The sequence below is a fragment of the Nanorana parkeri genome, unplaced genomic scaffold, assembly GCF_000935625.1.
Source record: "Nanorana parkeri isolate BGI_ZX_2015 unplaced genomic scaffold, ASM93562v1 scaffold1144, whole genome shotgun sequence".
NCBI lineage: Eukaryota > Metazoa > Chordata > Amphibia > Anura > Dicroglossidae > Nanorana > Nanorana parkeri.
The window spans coordinates 470,355-491,148 of record NW_017307412.1 but is presented as its reverse complement, the minus strand read 5'-3'; the positions used below and the strand labels follow the sequence as shown (position 1 = coordinate 491,148).

The window sequence follows — 20,794 nt, the reverse complement described above, 5'->3', positions numbered from 1 at the left end:
CCCCCCCCAACTCTGCTGCTTCCCCGTGCCTCCTCTTCTGCCGGTGTTCTATTAATCCCTCGGACTCGAATCCGAGGAATTGATAGAACACAAGGGTCTGTTTCTAGGTTAAAAAAACAAAAATATTCTCACCTGAAGCTCTGAGCTGGCTGGGTTCACACCTGATCGAAGCGCTGAAAAACGCTCAGCAAGTGAAATCCCATGAATCCCTATAGGCACGGTTCCCACCTGGGCGTATTTCAGCCTGTGGAAACGCGCTGAAAAACGCCCAACGCCCAAACAAGTACAGGAGTTTCTTTGGGGCTTTTTTCTGCGTGTATCAATTGGTATTCCCGAGTGTGGCTCGGTGTTAACAAAGCGGTAACCCCGAGCCACACTCGGGAATACAGCGTAGGACTTACCTTGTCCGCGATCCGCGCTGTGTCCTCCGGCTGCTGCCGACTTCCGGGTACCGTCCCTTGCGAGCGGCCGCGTCGCAGGGAGGTGGAACCGGCAGGAAGTTTGAAAGTTTAAAAAAAACAAAAAAAGATAGAGAAAATAAAGGAAAAAATAAAATCATACCGCCAGGGAGGTATAAAAACGTTTCACTGAACGAAAAAACGTGCAAAAAACAAGCTGAAAAAACGCACCTATGGTATGCCCAGGTGTGAACCCAGCCTTAGACCAGTCCTTCCAACGTGTCTCCTCCACCTCCTGCAGCTGTCTAAGGTCATGAGGAATGAGGACATGAGGAAACCAAGGAACATTCCAATGCTGCAATGTAGGAGTAGATAGGCTTTAGAAACTGGAAAAACAAGGACCTTCAGTATCCTTGCCTTGGGTGCCAGAGGACCTTGGATAGTAGGTGAGTCTGGCTTGGACTTTGAACGTGAGAACGCTGAGGGACATTCCAATGCTGCCGGGAAGGGGAGACAGGCTGCCAGGGCTGTGTGACAGCTGGCCGGCTCGGAGCTTCAGCTGAGTATAACTTTTTTGTTATTTTAGCACCTAGACACAAATGAGCACTTAACCCTTGCAGTGTTGGGGTAGCCCCACTGCAAGGGTTAATAAAAACATTTGCTGGAGTTCTTCTTTAAATATTTTTACCACTCCATAGAGGTCTGTACTTGAGACCAAAAAGAGGGACAACTGAGGTGGAAAGTGGGACGGAGGGATTTGGTTCTAAATGAAGGGACATTTGGAATGTTTGCCTGTATAGTATAGGTGTGTATTGCTCACTGCTTAAGTAGACTGCAGACAGCAAGTTTAAAAACAATAAAACAAGAAAAACCCCAGACTATTGTAATCTGGCAGTCAGCATTTATTGAGCTCTAGGTCTTTCCTGCATAGTCTTGTTGCAAGTCTCTTTATATATAGACATATTTTGGAGAAAGCTAAATACACAGTTGGTCTACATATATGAGGGCTGTCTTGCCTGCTAAAAGATGGTTACATTCAGCCTGACCTCTGCTGCAGCAGCACTATATCCAGAACACTGGTCAGAACATACCCTTGGTCTTCTGATTGGGCAGTAAAGCAGCAGCACAATGATGAGGTCACCTGTCTTCTCACTCTGCTGTCTCTTCCTATCAGCACCCTATGTCTCCCAGTCTGGACATGGGATTGCAGTAGAGTGATATCATGACACATGTGGGTACTTATACTTGTATCTTTTAATGTACTTCAATCTAAACTCCAGGAAAGAAAAACAAAAATGACCCTTGCAGTAGGGCTCCCCTGCGCTGCAAGTGTTAAATGCTCATTTTGTCTAGGGGGAACAGAAAAGGCAACTATTCTTACTTTATGCTCTGTTCCCATGGCAGTGGCTGCTTTTCTTTGCTTTCCAACACTGTGGATTGTGGACAGACCCTCAGGCTAGATTCACACCTAGTGAGCTGTTTTCGTTTGCGCGACCGTGCTTTAGAAAATGCGTGATTTTCAATACATAGAGATGTCTATGGGACCCAAACCCCGCGATTACCGCTTGAAAATAGCTCCTGCACCTTTTTTATGCGACAGGCGATTTCAAGTAGTGCCTGCAAAGGAATAGAAGTGACTTTACACGGTCATGGAGTCGCCCATCACCGATGATCGCTCAGTGGGTGCCAGGCGGATTGCGCGGTTTCCTGCCATGATGCTGCCCGTGCAACCGAACACGATTGTGACTGATACAGCCGTGCATTGTGTATCGCAACAAAAAGGTGCATGTACCTTTTTTTTTTCTGCGTTTGCCGCCTGGATGTTCCCCATTTAAATCAATTGCTGTCGCAATCGCTCGACGAACGCTCTACAAAACGGTCAAAAAAATAAATAGCATTGTAGTCAATGCCCTCGTTCCCACCTAGGCGTATTTCCGCCCGTCCCTAACGCCCTACAAAACGGCCCACGCCTGAAAAGGTCCCGGGACTACTTTGGGCCGTTTTGTAGGGCGTTTTCCATTTGGATACTGCCAAGTAGCCTTTGGAATGGCGCGACGGTCGCGCAACTTTTTTTACCGCGTTTCGCGGTAAAAAAAACCCGCGTGACGGTCGCGCGACAGACGCGCATATTACAATACGCCTAGTTGTGAATGGGGCCTAATAGTCTTAGGTCATTTTTGTAATTTTTCCTGGAGTTGAGCTTTAAAATTCAACTCCAGCTGAAACCTTTTTTCTATTTGTTCAGTTTTGAATACTGTGGGGAAAGTTCTACCATCTGTAAAGTTTTTTTTTCTTGTTTTTTTTTAATAGTTGTCCTTGACTCCGTTGTAGACATTTCACTTTTTATCCTTGTAGCACCTGGAAAATAAATCAGAATGGAGGTCACTGAGATTGACCTCCTGCTACTTTTGACCTTTTCTAGCTAGTCTAAAACCAAGTTATGTGGCTCTATCCCCATAAGAGCGATTTACCATCATTTGTTCCTCTGACACCCTGTCTCCACAGTGGGACTTACAAACCGCAAAAACTTCCCAGAGGCTGTAATACTTTCTGCTCTGTTCAGGTAAGAAAAAACACCTTTTATTTGGAATTGGGCTTTCAGTATTTTAAATAAGTCCATACATGCATTAAAGGAGAATTATGAGGTGAGTGATTTTCACTCAGCCTTATAATCTGAGCCGACCTGTGACAATGAAACTGTCACTGGTCGGCTCAGTAGATCGGGAAGTCAGCGAATACATACCGTCGCTCGCTCACTTCTCGATCTATCCGTGCAGAGAGCTGTGACTGTCACTCACGGCTCCCTGCAGGGATCCCCCCCCCTCCCCTGTCCGATCCTCCAGCGCTGACTGGCGGAACGGACGGGGGAGGGGGCGGGTACAGCTGGCTCTGCCTCTAGATAGGCAGAGCCTATCACACCCAGCTGTCACTCATGCAGCTGGGTGGATCCAGACAGCATTGTCGGGATCCATTCTGGCTGCGGCGTCTCAGTATACCGCGAACTGCAGCTCGCGGTAAACTGAGCTTTGGGTGACAGGAGGACGCTAGTTTGTGTCGTCCTGTTACCCTAAGGAGAACTATGGGGAAAAGCACTGACCCCATAGTTCTCCTTTTTAATGTAGTCCTAAACTCAGAAAAGTTTGCTATGTCTTAGATAACATTTAGAAATATTAATTGTTCATGATTTACCATGTAAGATTTTCCTTTTTGCCTTGAAGTCCTCCTGAAAAATAACAGTGCACTTGTGAATCCCAGATTTCAGTTCCCTTCTTTAATTGTACCTGCTCTATCAGAAAAGACAGTCCATCATAGAGACTCTTGGTTGCTAAAGCCTTTTCCTGTTTTACTACTATAGTGGATAGGATACAAGTGTGCATGTCTATGAGAAAGCTTAGCAGTGAAAAAAAACCCCCTCTGTTTTTGTGGTCAGAGCATTAGTAAATGTCCATCTTCCATTTTATGTAGGGACCCTTTGAGGCATAAAAGTTTTTTTCTTTTGATTTCCGTCTTTTGAAAGATTATATAACACCACCATTATTTTATATTATGTTTTGATCTTGGCAGAGTAAAAAGGCTCCTTGCAGAATACAGATCTGTCAGAACTGAGACATGTATTTCAAATGTATGGTAGAAAATAGAAAACTAGAATATCCTTAAGCTCCATCTGAGAGATGACAAATGGCATTAACAGCCTTGGTGTCTGTGCAGCTTCACATCCTTCTTATTAATATTGCCCTGGAAAGCCTCATTAGGATTTTGTATGTGTGTCTTCATTCTTGTTGTGACATACTCCCTCAGCGTGGATATGCTGGCTCTGAGACCACCTTTCCGCATTTTCGATTATGCTGAATGCTGCTTGTCGCATTGAGAACAGTTTCCACTGATTTGTATCTGAGCATTGTTTTCCTTTTATTTCTGAAAGATCAAAGATTGTATAAAGAATTAGTAACAAAGCATCAGTCTTGTGCCAAACCTTTTGCTTCTTGGTTCTTCCTGGTTCTGTTTAGTCACTTTTTAGTGCATTTTTTTAATACTATACTACAAGCCTCTCATCTCCTGGAAATTTCAGTATAGGGGGTGCTTTACCTTTAAGTCTGTGGACTTAAAGGAGAAGTATGGGGTCAGTGCTTTTCCCCATAGTTCTCTTAAGGGTCACGGGAGGACATAAACTAGCATCCTCCCGTGATCCAAAGCTCAGTATACCGAGAGCTACCGCGAGCTGCAGCTCACGGTATACAGAGACCGCCGCAGCCGGGACGGATCCTTACATTACTGTTGAGATCCACCCAGCTGCGTAATTGACAGCTGACTCTGCCTATCCTACCCGCCCCCTCCCCCGTCCGTTCCTCCAGTCAGCGCAGGAGGATCAGACAGGGGAGGGTGGGGATCCCTGCAGGGAGCTGTGAGTGACAGTCACGGCTCTCTGCAGGGACAGGATCGAGAAGCGAACGGCGGTATGTGTTCGCTCCCCGATCTATTGACCCGACGTGTGGCAGTTTCATTGTCACAGGTCGGCTAGAACTATGAGGCTGAGGGAAAAGCACTCACCTCATAGTTCTCCTTTTAAGCCTTGCAGTGCAGGGGTAGCCCCACTACAAAGGTTTATCAAGTTTTGCCTGGAGTTCTTGTATGTACATTATGTATTTTATGTGTCGATAACCAAAAAGCCTGGGATTAAAGGAAGACTATAATTTGACGGCTACATAAAAGGTTTTGTGGGGAGGGCTGAAGGAGCTGGGCCAGCAAAGACATTTGTTAGAGCCGCTTTTTCTATGTGTAATCTAAAGGACTGAGCTATCAGTTTGACAGTATGAATGGTATGGCTTAATTTATGAATGGTAGCTTTCATTCATAAAGCACTGTTATGTATAAATAAAAACTTTTTTAAATGACATCTTTGCTTATTAACCATTAGTGAACCCTAATTAGTTTTTATTCCTTATTTTACAATATTTTTTTAAAATTCAGAATGTAAACTTTTAAAATTTGCATTCATGTTTGTAACACAAAATAAAATCTATACCAGAAACCTGATTCTAGTGCCTTTTTATAAAAGGATAAAGCATAGAATAAAATGTGTAGATAATGTTTTTTAAATCTAGAATTTGTAGTGGAAAATGTAATTAGCCCCTTTTTTATTTTGTTTTAATAAACTCTCTAATTCCCTTCCTTTTTAGTGTTTTTTTCTTTAAAAAAAAATGTGTATAAGTTCTTGTAACGCCGAAGTAAAGATCTTGTAGGAGCGGCATCTGTGGCATCCTTCCCTTGGGTGCTGTTTTCGTTCAATGCTAAATATAGTGGAGGGAAGAAGTATTGTATTGTGTTTTTAAAAAAAAACGAATTAGAAGTTTGATTTTTTTTTTTTTTGTTTCTATTTGAAACACCCTCATGTAAATAACAACATTTTTACTTTTGCACCTTTTGTCTTTCCTTCAGTATTTGGCAATCTTCTTTTTTAGTTAGTCCAAATTTAAAATATCAGTTAATGACCAACCATCTGCTGTTATCATATGACCACTTCTTAGGCTGGGTTCACACCATTTCCCGGACCAGATCTGGAATGCAGTGCATTGGGTTTTTGCCGCGATTTTACCATGTTCCGGAGCTGTTTTTTATTAAATTTTTTACCTTAAAATGAGCTCTCAGGTGAACTCCAGTGCGTTCCGTGCATTTTTGATACGTTTCTATGTGTTCCAGTGCATTCCAGACAAAATAGGACATGCAGTATTTCTCTGGTCTGGTCTGGAACAGATTGTGCTGGTGTGAAGAGGCCAGAAATTGCATAGGGATGCATTTTGGGTCAGGAAACAATCTGGTCTGCTCTGGAGATTATCCGGATGTGGTGTGAATAGACCCTTAGGCTTAGAGCTGCAGCATTGTCTTGTCTACATGCTTAAGATCAACACGAATCGAGCTAAAAATGTTGCACTGTTTTATTAAGCTGCAAGAGTTCAGTTTTTTTGGTTTGTTCCCATATGCTATCCACTTGTCTTAGGAAATAATTGGATATGAAATAACAATATTCACAGGTACACTTGCAGCTTAGTAGAATTATTTCATGCTAGAGTAATAAATGATTAATGTGATTTTCTTTCTTGCAATTCTTCTTTTTCAGTTTGCAATTTTATGTCCCATGAAAAATGCTTAAAACATGTCAAGACCCTCTGTGGCTGTATGGCTCCAAGTCTAGTACGGGTAAGTAATCAGCATCCTCTTTTTCTTTTTTAATATCCCTACATCTTAGATTAGTCTTATGACATCTTTCATTATTTTGAACTAGCACATTTGGGCTTTTGTCATTCAAAAATAATACACTGAAGCAACCAATAGCTGGTTTTCCTTAGGAGCATTTTGAGCCCCAAACATGAACATTGCAGTTTGTCTTAAGAAATAATGCCAGTTGCTGCATCATTGTGGGCATGTTTTGTTTTCTGTCTCGTACAAAATTCTCTTGTATGTTTCTCAATGATTTCTTGCAAAGATGTTGCTCAGCTGTCAGGTAAATCGGAAAGGTAAAGAGAAGCTTTGGAGTGGAGTATTTAGTACCATATGGAGTGAGTCATATTAAAAGACCTGTTACTTTTCATTGCTGTCTTATCCATGCCACCCATTCGGATATAATATTTATTTCTATTTTTAATGTAAAGAAGTCATGCGTTTGCTAATGCAGAGGATCTTTGGCTAGTGGGTACTGTCACGACAGCAGCTGATTCTCCAGCTTCCACTGAGTGACAGTGCCATAAGAGCCTTTGTCAGATCAAGTCTGGATTCCCTTTCTTTTGGCAAAACACTAGACTTAGCCGATTATTAAGTTCGGTTAATCGGATAAAAAATATAGGAGGTGAGGCGTGGATGCAGGCGGTTCTGGCAGCGGCAAACGTGAGGTGGGGAGGAGGTGCGGCGCGCAGCGTGTGTGGAGCAGTAAATAGGGCCAACCAATCAGAAGCCAATTAATCGATGATTGAAAAAGTTTACAACTTTTTCAATAATCGATTATAATCGATTATGTCAATTAGTTGTTGCAGCCCTCAAAACACATGGTTTTTAGGTAATAAAAACCTTTTAACCCCTTCATGACTGAGGCCTTTTTTTCATTTTTTGCACCCATGTTATATTCCACAATTTAAGCTCAGAAGCGACGACAGGAGAGGTAAGTCGCCAGAATCGCTTCTGTTGTAAAAACGACAGTCGGCTTTACAAGTTTAAACAGACTCCCGGCGGCAAAAGTCGCCGGGAGTCTGTTTAAACAACCCCGATGCTGGCGACGTACACTGTACGTCGTCAGTCACGAAGGGGTTAATACACATGGATATTTAGGGCCGGTGCACACCTAGGTGACACCTGACCGCGCAGCAATCGTGCACGATTCGCGCGGTCATGGAGTCACCCAGCACAGATATTCGCGCTGTGGGTGCCATTATTTTTTAATGGCACCCCAGTCGCGCCGGGTGGATTGTGCTGTTTCCCGCTGCGATTCCGCCCGCGCATCCGCACACCATCTCGGCTAAAGCAGCAGCGAGTTGTGCAACGTAATAAAAGGGTACATGTACCTTTTTTCTGCGATTGCCGCACGGATGTCACCCTTGGAGATCGATGGGGCCGCTGTCTGGATTGTGCAGAACAGATTACATTACTAATGTCCAAGAGGACCAGAAAGAGAAAAAACAATAATTGTAAGTAAAAGAAAATTATGTTTGTTTAAATAATGAATGTAAGATGATTTCATATGAGCATGCAGAGCTGTATGCTGAGGTGATTTTTAGTGAAGGAGGGTAAAGTTCCGCATTAAAAGCTGACTGCATTTGTGGCAGACATGTATTTTTTTGTTATTACAGGATCTGTACAGGGATAAAACATGGGGAAAGTTGATTTGTATTGCAGATGTGCACTGCGTATCGTTGTTTTTTTGGTATTTTATTTTGACTTGACACACACATTAAGCCTGCCACCTAAGTCAGCTATTGGTCTGCTGTATTGGGCCAATTGGGAAGTTCAAGAGGTTGGAGAGAAGGACCCAGAGACCTGTTATGCTGCTGATTAGTTATTTGCAAAGCCCGAATCGAGTTTCGAGCTTTTGGACATTGTCTTTTTATGGAGTGTAAGTTACTTCATTAAGCCTGTTGCTGCACTTTTTGGGTGATTAGAATGTTGTCATTTTCGGCGTTCAACTGGACCATTTTCCTTTTTTATGTGATGGGAAAGGCCAGGAATGTTCAAAAGCAATAAACTATAGTCCTGTGTGGTTTTTTTTTTTTCCAATGTAATAAACGTAATAGAAAATAGGGATCATTTACTTACAAATAGAGTTTTACTTCCTGGTCCACTTCTGACACAAATGATTTCATGTGCCAAAGCATTGCATCCTGGGAAGGTTACATCAGCAGAGCATTGCTGGGAAATCTTATCTGTAATGTCATGAGATCTCAGGGAAAGACATTTTCCTCCCCTGAGATGATGTGCATGGTCACATGTCCTAGTCACATGTGCCAGAAATCCAGGAAGTAAAGTGAGAACTAGTAAAATGGCCACTGTCAGAAGACTGGGAATGAAAAGCAAAATAAGGTATGTGAAGAATACAAAGCCGGCAATTATCTAGAAATATGCGTGTGTAGATTGTCATTACTAAATATTTCTAAAGGTGTGTTTGTTGTTTTAAAGATTTGGGTAAAGGTCCGCTTTAAGTGCCAGGTTGGCATATTGCTGCTTAGTATAGGTGCGTAGGGTAAGACTGTTTTGACGAGTAAACCATAAGCAGGTTAAGTTGATTATAAAACTGTAGAAACATGAAGTGTGTTTATTGGCTATAGCAATCAACCATGTTCCGGCTGTTTGGCGAGAACATAAGCAACAGCATGGTGGCTTTACAATAAGCTGCTCAGCAAACAAATTATTATTCTGTTTTTTACGAAAGACGTTAACAGATTTTGCTCAAGAAATTTTGGGAATATCCCCATCAGTTATCCAATCATGTGAAAAGCATCTGGACATGATTGGGAATTTGAAATGAACAGGAATTTGCTTTCCATCTACTTATCACATATTGTTTCATAGAATTGGGCAGTTAAAGTTAATATTTCCACGTTTTGTTTCAAGTGAAGATTCTCTTTAGTAAATTCGCCTGTATGTATTCATAGGGCAGACACAAAGATGCTTCTTGATAATGCCGTGAATGTGACATTAACAAAACATTTAACAGTTGAATCAATCCCTGTAATGTAAAACACATGCACCAGGATGATACACCTTCAGTGAATGTTAGGTGCATGTCACTACTTTATGACTATCTCCCAAAGTAATTAGAAATAGAAAATAATTGGTATGTCAAGCTTGTACAAAACATAGTAACAAAAAGTAATTTATGCTTAAAATAAGAAACAATGTCACTGCATATGAAGACAAAGCCTGAGTGAGACAGTTTGTTTATGTATGGCCAACATCTTTTTGTTTACAGTAGGGTAGGAAAGGGTTAAAAACCCCTATTAAGTTATGTTTTGCTTAGTTCTGCTAAAGATGCAAAAGGAAGTTAGAGAAAAATCTCCCCCCATGTAGCTCCGCAGCAACAGATTGTAATAAATAGCTATTGCAGTGATCTGTTGCTGCAAATTGAGGAAGGACGGAGCTGGATCAGCTCTGCCTAGCTTTCGGACTGTCTGGAAGTGCTGTTCCATCATGTCACTTCTTATGTAAACACACTTTGGATATGTTTACAGGGCTCTGATATGGAGCACTCTGTAGCTGAATCAGAAGGCTAGGAGCTGAGCAATTAGGTTCTTGGGCTTAGTACTGACCCACGCCTTTCACTGACAGCTGACGGATCCAGCACTATTTTAAACACATTGATTGGACAAATAGCCACTTTCCCAGTGCCTTTTTTAAAAGGTACCTGGGTTTCTGTCTGTTTTAAAACCATTGATGAGACAAATAGCTGCTGTCATAGCCATTTCAAAAAGTACACCTACAACTGAAGTGGTTAACAAATTACATTGTATGGGATTCTTAAAAAATCCTCAAGGCTTGACCTGTTTTATTGGCAGTGGAATATAGAATGTGTGTATATTTTTGTGTATGTATGTGTTTATCTAATCCATCCATCCATAGCTGTAATTTTTGAGGAAGGAGCATTGGCTACCTGGCTTCTGAGATTTCTGCAGCCCTGATATATATTGAAGAGTTCCTTACAAAAATATACGGTAGTTTTGTACGTATGGTCTTTATTTAATATGTTCAAGATCAACAACAGAAACATGTAGTCACCTACATCCTTGTAGCAATTTCATCAATGGTATTGTCAGTCAAGTAGTCATGGTTTGCCACATATACAGTAGTGTCTCGTACTGCTAGTAGATATTTTTAATGTAATATTAAGTGAAAGGATCCCAAACTGGCTAACTCGTCGTATTCCTGCCCTGGCATGTTTTTCAGGAAGTATATGGCTTCTTCAATGAAGGCATGCCATTGGAGGTAATTGTACACAGGAATGTAAAGATATTGGGAATTACTCGCCATATGTGTCTAAGGACTGGCTTATTGATGAGCATAACAAGGAATAAAATGTCTAAACTACTGTACATTAAGTGTATGTAAAACCTAAACCTTTTTTTTTAGTTTTGTATAGAGTGTGTCTGGGTCCCATTGGGGGAGATTTCCCCCAAAAGCAGAATAGGACATAAAAGGATATCTAATGGGAGGGGATATTCCCCCTTAAATATTTCCACTTTGGGACCCTGTTCCATTCCTATGTCTTTTATGGACAGTAGCGCTGTTGACACTGGAAACCATGCATTCACTACTTACTGACCAATTGTCCTATAGTATCAACTATGGGATTACTACATGGTTGTAGGTACATACTGTTAGTGATGTGCGGTGGCTTGGTGTGAACACCGTTTGCCATAGTTGTCCAAGCCCACGCAACACGTACTGCCCCATCCCTTTCCCAGCCCAGTCAATTGCGGCAGGGGCATTCCCTGCCCTTTTGTGATGTGTAGCTGTGGGGTGGGGTACTTCCTGGCTGCAAATGATTGGATCGGGATATGTCAGTCATAGTTTTGTGTGGGCTTTGGCAAACTCCGAGAATCTGGCAGCCATGCAGGAACAAGGATCAGGTCAGTATATTGTCTTTTTATTTTAGCCTCTACACCAAATGTGTCATTAACAAGCATTGGCTACCTGGCTTCTGAGATTTCTGCAGCCCTGATATATATTGAAGAGCAGCGCAAGGGTTAATTGTTATAATATCTGGAGTTTCTCTCTAATGATTAAAGATTACACGTTCATTGTCACTTTTTTACCCAGCAGAATGTTTTTTTATATTTTTTTTATTTTACAGTAGTTGGACCTTCTCATCTTGTTCTTAACATTGCTTTGTTTCTTTTTTTCTTTTTAGGGCCTATTTCTATATTTACGGTACCTTAACTCGTGTAATGTTGCACACTAACTTTAATTGTGTTAAGGCAGCCCATTGTAAATAACAGGCTTCAAATGCACCAACACATTCTGAAAATAATTTTTAACATTTGTAACAGTGCACTATGGCGCATTTATTTAGTGTGGTGGGATGCCATTCACAATTTTGCATGGCGAGTCACCCCATGTAACGTGCATTTGTGCAAGTTGCTATCTGTGCACGTTGCAGTAGCATGCGGGTTACCCCAATGAAATAGTCTAAATTGGTCCCTTATTGAATGCATCACCTACCACTGATCAGGTTACTCAGTGTTTAAGCTGTTGCCTGTCTAGTAAAGGTTAGACATGAAAGAAACTTATCATTTGCTGTGAAAAACACACTTTGTGCTTCTATACTGTGAAAGTTGCCACATCAGTGATGCTTTAACTGTATTTTAATAAACAAAAACAAGTGAATGAATTCATAAGAAAAGCTATCTCCAGTAATGTACGGCAGGACTTCCAACTAATATGACAGAACGCGGACATCGGTAGCTGCAAGCCACAATGTAATAGCCATATAAGATATTAAAAGAGTTTTGGTGCTTAAGGCAACATTACAAGTTCTCCATATAGAACCTCTGTATAACATGACAGGCTGGCTGGAGGCAACATTGTATTTGTCCTGGGCTAAAGTCAAAACATGGACCCGGTTTTGTGGCCATTTATATCCGCTAATTGATGTGGAAACAAAATATTTGCAGGACAGAGAGACCAAAGAACAATGCTTCACCTCCAGCTACAGTAATGATGGATCTGCTATGTCAGGGGTGCCTGTGGACCAATTTTGGGAACCTTGTTGAAAAGGGGCAGCTTAGTTACTTCTGTCCCTTTCAGCAATCTGCACACTGTAACTCCTACTTTAGCAAATGTTAACATTTTGATATCAGAATTTACTTTTCTGATATTACAAGAGGTAGCACTCCTGCTGTATCCATTCTCAGCAAAGTTCGACTAATCAAAGATTAAAATAAATCTGAATGTTACACCCAATAGTGATACGGCAAAAAAAAAAAAATCTACAAAGTCAGAAAATTTGACTGATTGGTAGAGGTAATAGTGACATTTTGAAGGGCAATTCCAGATTCTGGTCTAAGGTTTTCAAACATTACCCAAGAGCCAAGGTTACTGTAGTATTTTTTGGAAGCGAATTAAGCTGTAATGTGTTTTAAAAGGCCATCTTTGGTGAAATTGTGCTTTACAGCTTCCACCTTCCCCCCCCCTCAGTATAAGCCACAGAGCAACATACCTTCAGGCCTGTCCAGGAGATCTTCACTGTGTCCCACTGCCTGGGTTAACTTGGCCTATGCACAGAAAACAAAAGTCCTGGATGGGCCCTTCACATACTCCACAGCCTTTCTTTTCTATGTACTCTTCTTCAGTAAGGAATAAGTAAGTAGGTAAGGAGTAAAGACCAGCCACAGAGCACATGCACAGTAAGCTCAGGGCCCAGCCAGGGCTTTTTTTTTTTTTAATGGCAAAGGTTGTGCGGCATCAGGCACAGCTACACAATGGAAATTTCCATAGTGGGACTGAATGGCAGTATTTTCCTCAGTGGGTTATACTAAGCGGCTGACATGGGCTTTAATGAACAACTTTCATTGATACTTTTAAAATGATGGAGAGTATACTACTATTATAGTATTTCATTCATTCATATTTATAAATTGTTTTGATCATCGGATAACCAACCACGTGATCTTCGGATTGTTGGTTAACGTGGACCTCAGCCTGAAAAGTGGAGTTTTATTGTTTTATAGGGAAGAACAAGAAATGCTGATTTGTAGCACACTGAAAGATTTACCTTTTTGCCATCAATTCCTCCAAAAAAAAAGCACAGCACTTCCTGCCATGTTGAGTTTTCCTTGGCACCCCTGTACTTACATCCTCATAGCTGTATATCTGCAGTGTGAAAGGCAATGCTGCCCGTGGCTGCTAGGGTTATAAGATTTAGACTGATATTTGCTGATGTGTGGCTTGCTGAAGGGCAATCTGTACCAGAAGACCTGCACTGCATGCATTTTCCAGCTTGTACTTGGTTAAATTTGTGCTTGCTACACCTGTTCTGCTGCTTCTTAAATATTTCCCAGCAGTCATCAGCAGAACCCACAGGCAATACTTCCGACTAGTCCTTTGTGCTCTAACAGGCTTTTTGTAGGCACAACTTCTAGAGTTCAGGTCTTCTTCATAGCTATCTGTCATAAGGCAAGACACCTATGTGAAAAAGTGTTTGATGAAAGCTCCCACAGCGAATGAGCAGCAAACCTATATACACACAAGCGAACCACACACATCTGATTGTACAATCTCTTTTAGATCTACCAACAACAAATGGTTACCATTTGATTGGGTAGACTAGGCAGGTCCTCATATTACATAGCTTTGGTAAAACTAAAGTTAATTGTACAGTCAGATTGTAAGGTATGTGGTGACCCTAAGTCGGCACCCTGGAACTAGTTTAGAGAATGCAAAACTCCCTTGAAGCAGGTTAAATTTAGGTCATAGGTCAATTGCACCTGTCAGTGAATTCTGAATGATCTCATAGGCATCTCAAACTTATGTGAAACTGATGCCATCAACACAAGCCTAAGACCTGTCTACACAAGCTCTAAATATGCAGGTTTAGCTGATCGGAACATGCATGTAAATGTAAAGATCTTTTGGCAGTCAAATCAAGTCTGTACAGGCCTTTTATACAAGGTGTTCTCTATCATTTTGTTGCTGTGGTTTATCATAGAGATGCACAATTGTAGTAAGGCAAGAATACAAGAATGGGAGGACAACCACTTTACATGATCAAAATGTCTGCTGTTTTTGAACAGATGGCCATCTCTAGCCAAATCATTTTTACCTTTGAATATTGTGTGTGTATATGTATGTGTGCATAATATATACACACACAGGCACTATTGACAAAAGTATTGGGACACCCCTCCAAATCATTGGATTCAGGTGAAATTTCCTTGCCAATAAATATTCCACGGTCAACTGTTAGTGGTATTATAACAAAGTGGAAGCAACTGGGAACAACAGCAACTCAGCCATGAAGTGGTAGGCTGCATAAAATGACAGAGCGGGGTCAGCGCACTTGCAGAAGTCAATAGCTACAGACCTTCAAACTCCGTGTGGCCTTCAGATTGGCACAACAACTGTGCAGAGAGCTTCATGGAATGGGTTTCCATGACCCACCAGCTGCATCCAAGCCTTACATCACCAAGTGCAATGCAAAGCGTCGGATGCAGTGGTGTAAAGCACGCCGCCACTGGACTCTAGAGAAGTGGAGACGTGTTCTCTGGAGTGACAAATCACGCTTCTCTGTCTGGCAATCCGATGGTCATGTCTGGGTTTGGTGGTTGCCAGGGGAACGGTACTTGCCTGACTGCATTGTGCCAAGTGTAAAGTTTGGTGGAGGGGGAATTATGGTTTGGGGTTGTTTTTCAGGGGTTTAGCTTGGCTCCTTAGTTCCAGTGAAGGGAACTCTTAAGGCATCAACATACCAAGACATTTTGGACATTTTCATGCTCCCAACTTTGTGGGAACAGTTTGGGGATGGCCCCTTCCCGTTCCAACGTGACTGCGCACCAGTGCACAAAGCAAGGTCCATGAAGACATGGATGAGCGAGTTTGGGGTGGAGGAACTTGACTGGCCTGCACAGAGTCCTGACCTCAACCCGATAGAACACCTTTGGGATGAATTAGAGCATAGACTGCGAGCCAGGCCTTCTCGTCCAACATCAGTACCTGAAAACAGTAGGTCCCCTTGCAGCGTTTCCAGTCCATGTAAGAATAGTGGTGCTCGCAGTGACAATCAAGGATGGCGCCGTGCACAGCAGTCGAAGGATAGAAATCACCAGCACTCGGCAAATGAAGTTCAAAAAATAACGTCCATTTATTTGGACTTCACGTCACACATATCACATTGTCCAACGTTTCGGGACCACGCAGGGTCCCTTCATCGGGGCAGAGATGTGACAACATCAGTACCTGACCTCACAAATGCGCTTCTGGAAGAATGGTCAAACATTCCTATAGGCACACTCCTAAACCTTGTGGACGCCTTCCCAGAAGAGTTGAAGCTGTTATATCGGGAAAGGGGCAGCCAACTCAATATTGAACCCTACGGACTAAGACTGGGATACCATTTAAAGTTAATTTGTGGCGTTCTTTACACCACTGCATCCGACACTTTACATTGCACTTGGTGAATGTAAGGCTTGGATGCAGCTGCTCGGCCATGGAAACCCATTCCATGAAGCTCTCTATGCACTGTTGTTGCGCCAATCTGAAGGCCACACAACGTTTGGAAGTTTGTAGCTATTGAGTTGCTGTTGTTCCCAGTTGCTTCCACTTTGTTATAATACCACTAACCGTTGACCGTGCAATATTTAGTAGCAAGGAAATTTCACAGATGGACTTATTGCACAGGGGGCAACCTATCACGGTACCATGCTTGAATTCACGGAGCTATTGAGAGCGACCCATTCTTTCACAAATGTTTGTAGAAGCAGTCTGCATGCCTAGGTGCTTGATTTTATACACCTGTGCCAATACTTTTGGCAATATAGTGTGTGTGTGTGTGATATATGTATTATATATCACACACACACACACTCTCTATTTTGGTGCTCTGGGCTGTGGCTACCCACACCACAAAAGTAAATGTTTGCTACTTTAGAGCCAAAGGAAATCTCAGCGCTCCAATTCCTTAGCCACCATCAGGACTCCCCAGGTGTTGGTTTAATAGGTGCGTCTCCACCAGCCAGAGAATTCCAATACTTAAAAAATTCACAGCATATCCAGTATAACAGTGAATACAATTGTATAAAGCAGCAAATACGAGCACTGCACACCCCCAACCAGCCACAACCTCTCACATGTTTCGCCCGTAGGCTTATCCAAAATGCTTGCTACCGTTTGTATTGGAATTCACCACTCTTGGCAGACATTAGATATGTATATTTGTCTACCATATATAGTTGTTTTCTTGTAAGAAGTCATCCTCTCCCTTTAGGGAAAGCATGACTGAACTTGTTAACATCGTGCTTTGTTTAGCTGGAACTGCGTATGTAATATGTTTTTGGCAATGTGCAGGTGAACAATTTTGAACACTTTCCAAACCACACAACACAAAGCAGGCTGCAGGATGGTTGTCACATGGATTTTCATAATACAGAATTATGCTGTGAGTTCCAGAGTCTAATCCTGCAGAAATAATGTTTTCACTTGATCTCTCCAAAATAATAAATGGTTAGATTTCTTTTGAGGATTATCAACTCTCATTGGCCAGACTAAGCGTTTTGTTTTAGAAAGAAAGCTTTGCCTGCACTGGGTGTTGTCACATTTCTAATGAATCAGATTCTACATATGTTTGTATGTAGTGCTTGTGGCGGGGTAAAACTGGAACTGGTTGTACAGGTGCCATTAAATACCTTTTTTAAAGGTGAACTACTGGAAAACAACTAAATATACAGATGACATACATATATGGGGGCTGTTTTACCTGACAAACATGTACCTTTTAAGCACAATATATGTATTTAGATTGTGCTTTGTTTACAGAGCTCAACAAGTAAAGTTGCACCGATCTAAATTAATCCGAGGAGTGACCTTCACTCTGCTTTTCCCTCATCGGCTTGTACTGCTCTGTGCAGACTTTCGGTCCAATCAAAAACGTAAGGCTCTGTGACACCAATGCCATCGATGCACCCTGTAAATAAATGTGTAATTGAAATACAAAGATTTAAAAAAAATAGTAACAAAAATGTAAAACATCAGTTTAAAAACATTTACACTTAAAAATAAGAATGAAAGAACTCTAGGATTTTTTTAAAATCAAACCTTGCAGAGGGGCTACCCCCACACTGCAAGGATTAAGAGCTGGTTTGGGTCTAGGTGCTAAAGTAACAAAGTTATACTCACCTGAAGCTTTGAGCCGGCCAGCTGTCGCAGAGTTCCATCCAGCCTCTCTCTTCCTCCCTCCAGCATTGGACTCTTCCTCAGCATCCTCATGTCAATACACTGTGTATAGACGTTGAGGATTTATGGGACCTTAGACCGCTGCGGAGGAGGGGGGAGACGTTGGAAGGAAAGGTCTAAGAAGAAGTCGGCTTGGAGCTGCGGGTGAGTAACTTTTTTTTTTCTACCTAGACGCAAAAGAAACACTTAACCCTTGCAGTGTGGGTGCAGCCCCACTGCAAGGGTTAATGAAAAAAAAATCCTGAGTTCTTCTTTAAACCTGACCCCAAAGTATTGTAGTTTCTTGTTAAAGCTGAATTCCAAGCAGATTTTAAACAATTAAAAAATAAACAAATTAATGCAGTTCTGCATTTATTAATACATCATTAAATGCGTTTTTTTTATTGCAAGCAGTGTGGTTATCTTAATTTGATCTTGCATCAGCCTCTTGCAGTTCCTTTACAGCATAACTCAGAGAGGGGGAAAGAGAAGCAGGTTCAAAGAGCCAATCCGGCATTTTGCAGTACAAGGAACATGCTGATAGGAGAGAGCAGAGTGGCAGAAATTTGTCAGCCAGTGTGCTGCTTGTTCTTTTACTGTCAAGTCGCAAGGTGTGGGTAGGGAGTAGATTTGAAAGTATAAATGTAGCTGAGAAAGATTAGGTTTCCTCTTCTGCCAGGGCTTACCGGACCGAAAACTGCTTTTTATGATAAAGATAGAGAGAGATATATAGAAAGAGAGAGATGGTAAGCCGTATTAGTCCAGCAGACAAGACGCCAAAAAAAACAAAACCACGGAGTATTGAAGTATGCAATGATATCTTTCTTATTGGACTAACAACTAACATAATATTTAAAAGACAAGCTTGCCTTTTAAATATTATATTAGTCCACTAAGAATGATATCTTTGCATACTGCAATACTCCGTGTGTGCCTCCCCCCCCCGCGTCATTATATATATATATAAATAAATTTTGTGTGTTTAGGCACAGCAGCAGCACAACTGTTTTTAGTCTTTCTTTTTTTCTTCCAATGAACTATGCTGAACATTGCCTCATTGCATTAAACTGCTGCAGCCTGAAATCCGGTTGCTGCCTGAATGATTATGCATTTACCCCCTGGTATAGGCCTGTATCTGAATTTATTTGGTTGAAAAAACACACTGAGCAAAAAACAAGGATGTAACAAGTCTGATGTGTAACATGGGCTAGTCATCTATGAGCAAGTTACTTCTATGTCCTGCATCTGTGCCCCATAATGCATGTTTTTCCATGCATCACCTGTTGTGTTTTGAAGCATTATAACTTGTGACATTGGCTGTATAAAGGGTGATACTAGCTGTGTTTCTGTGGTATCTGTAATGTAATGTTTTCCTGAGCATGAACAAAGCAAAGTGTAATTTATACTTTTTATAATTCTGTTGTGTTGCCAGGTCCCTGTTTCACATTGCTTTCGTCCACCGGGGCATTACAAAAGGAAGTTCTGCGCAGTCTGTAGAAAACTTTTGGAAGACAGTCTAGCCTTACGGTGTGAAGGTAAGTTTTTCTAAACACATATTCCCTACTGCAACCCGGTAACATCTCTTAACAAGTCAGATGTCAGTTTGGACTCTCTGGGGGGAATTTATCATAGCAATTGCGAGTATTTCAACTAACACGGAATATATTTGATGCACTTTGCACCAGATTTATGTTGCTAGTGTAATGTAAATTAGGTAAAATAGGCTCCAGGAAAGAAGACTTGTAACTCCAGGAAAAATGCTTAAACTGTCGCTTCTTAAAGAAGTGGTGTTGGAGACCTCTTAAGTTGTGATTGTTTTGTTAGGTGATGCTCCAGTTTCAGTCAGCCGCAGAACAAGTGCAGATGAAAACAGGTACAAAACACATGCAGTTGGAAAAGTAGTGTAAGCTCTGGTGAAAACAGGGGCACATGTTAAAAGACAGATTTGCACATTAAAAAAAATGATCGAAGAGGCTAAAACTGTCACAAATGCTTTGATAAATTACCCCCACTGTATTTTTTTTTTCACAGAGAAATATAATATTGATGAAAATTCTGTGGGAAGATGTGGTTTGGGTAACGCATTTAATATTTAGGAAAAATGTAATTGAATAAAAAATTAAACTTAATTTGGTAATGAATGTCATCATGGCCTGTAGCTTGGGGGGGGGGGGTTTGTGTGAACTCTTCTGGTTACTCTGTACACTTGCTGTACACAGCAGGGTGAAGTCATCATCAACAGTAGCCACCAATGTTTTGCCTGTTCAGCCTTTGGTGACCTGACTTTCCCAGTGGCTGTTTGAACGTATTACACTCCAGAAAAAAAAGTATGTAAACCCAAACAATGAGCTTCTTTTATTTACTACCTTTTGGTATGTTAAAAGCATTATGTTATATCGGTTTTATAAGTGCAACACTTTCTCACAAGTGTTGCTCTTATGAGAAATTCCAAGCTATCTAGTGCTCTCGGCCTGTATTATCTTGAGACTATTTAGTGCTCCCAGTTCTTATCTTGAACTATGTCAGTTAGTCACTGTGCTGACAACATTCAGTTCATAAAAATGCTAAGGGCAGCATTGGGCTAAAATACAGCCCTGAATAATGTTCATAGGGACAAAAGAAGTCAGCACAACCCCCAATGTATTAATAAAGTAAAGTAGAATTCTGATTAAACAGCTAAATGCAACTTGAGCCAGGTGACCATTCTTCCATTGCTCTGTAGTCAGTTCTGATGCTCATGTCCCCATTGTAGGCACTTTTGACGGTGGATAGAGGACAGTGTGGGCACCCTGACCAATCTGCGGCTACGCAGCCCCATGCGCAACAAGCTGTGATGCACTGCGTGTTCAGTCACCTATCTTATCAGAACCAGCATTAATTTTTTCAGCATTTTGAGGTACAGTAGCCCTTCCATTGGATGGGACTACACAGGCCAGCCTTAATACCCCCCCCCCCCCCACCCCCCGCCGCCGGGCGTCTGCCCCCCCCCCCCCTCT

General features: G+C 41.6%; 1 protein-coding gene across 1 annotated transcript in view; it reads left to right on the top strand.

Moving 5' to 3' along the window:
• Window positions 1–20,794, top strand: part of DGKQ (diacylglycerol kinase theta) — a 147,094-nt gene that overhangs the window by 32,006 nt on the left and 94,294 nt on the right. Inside the window, exons 2-3 of the mRNA XM_018568147.1 lie at window positions 6,514–6,593; window positions 19,231–19,333. Coding sequence (XP_018423649.1) covers window positions 6,514–6,593; window positions 19,231–19,333 — 183 coding nt within the window. The remainder of the gene's footprint in view (window positions 1–6,513; window positions 6,594–19,230; window positions 19,334–20,794) is intronic.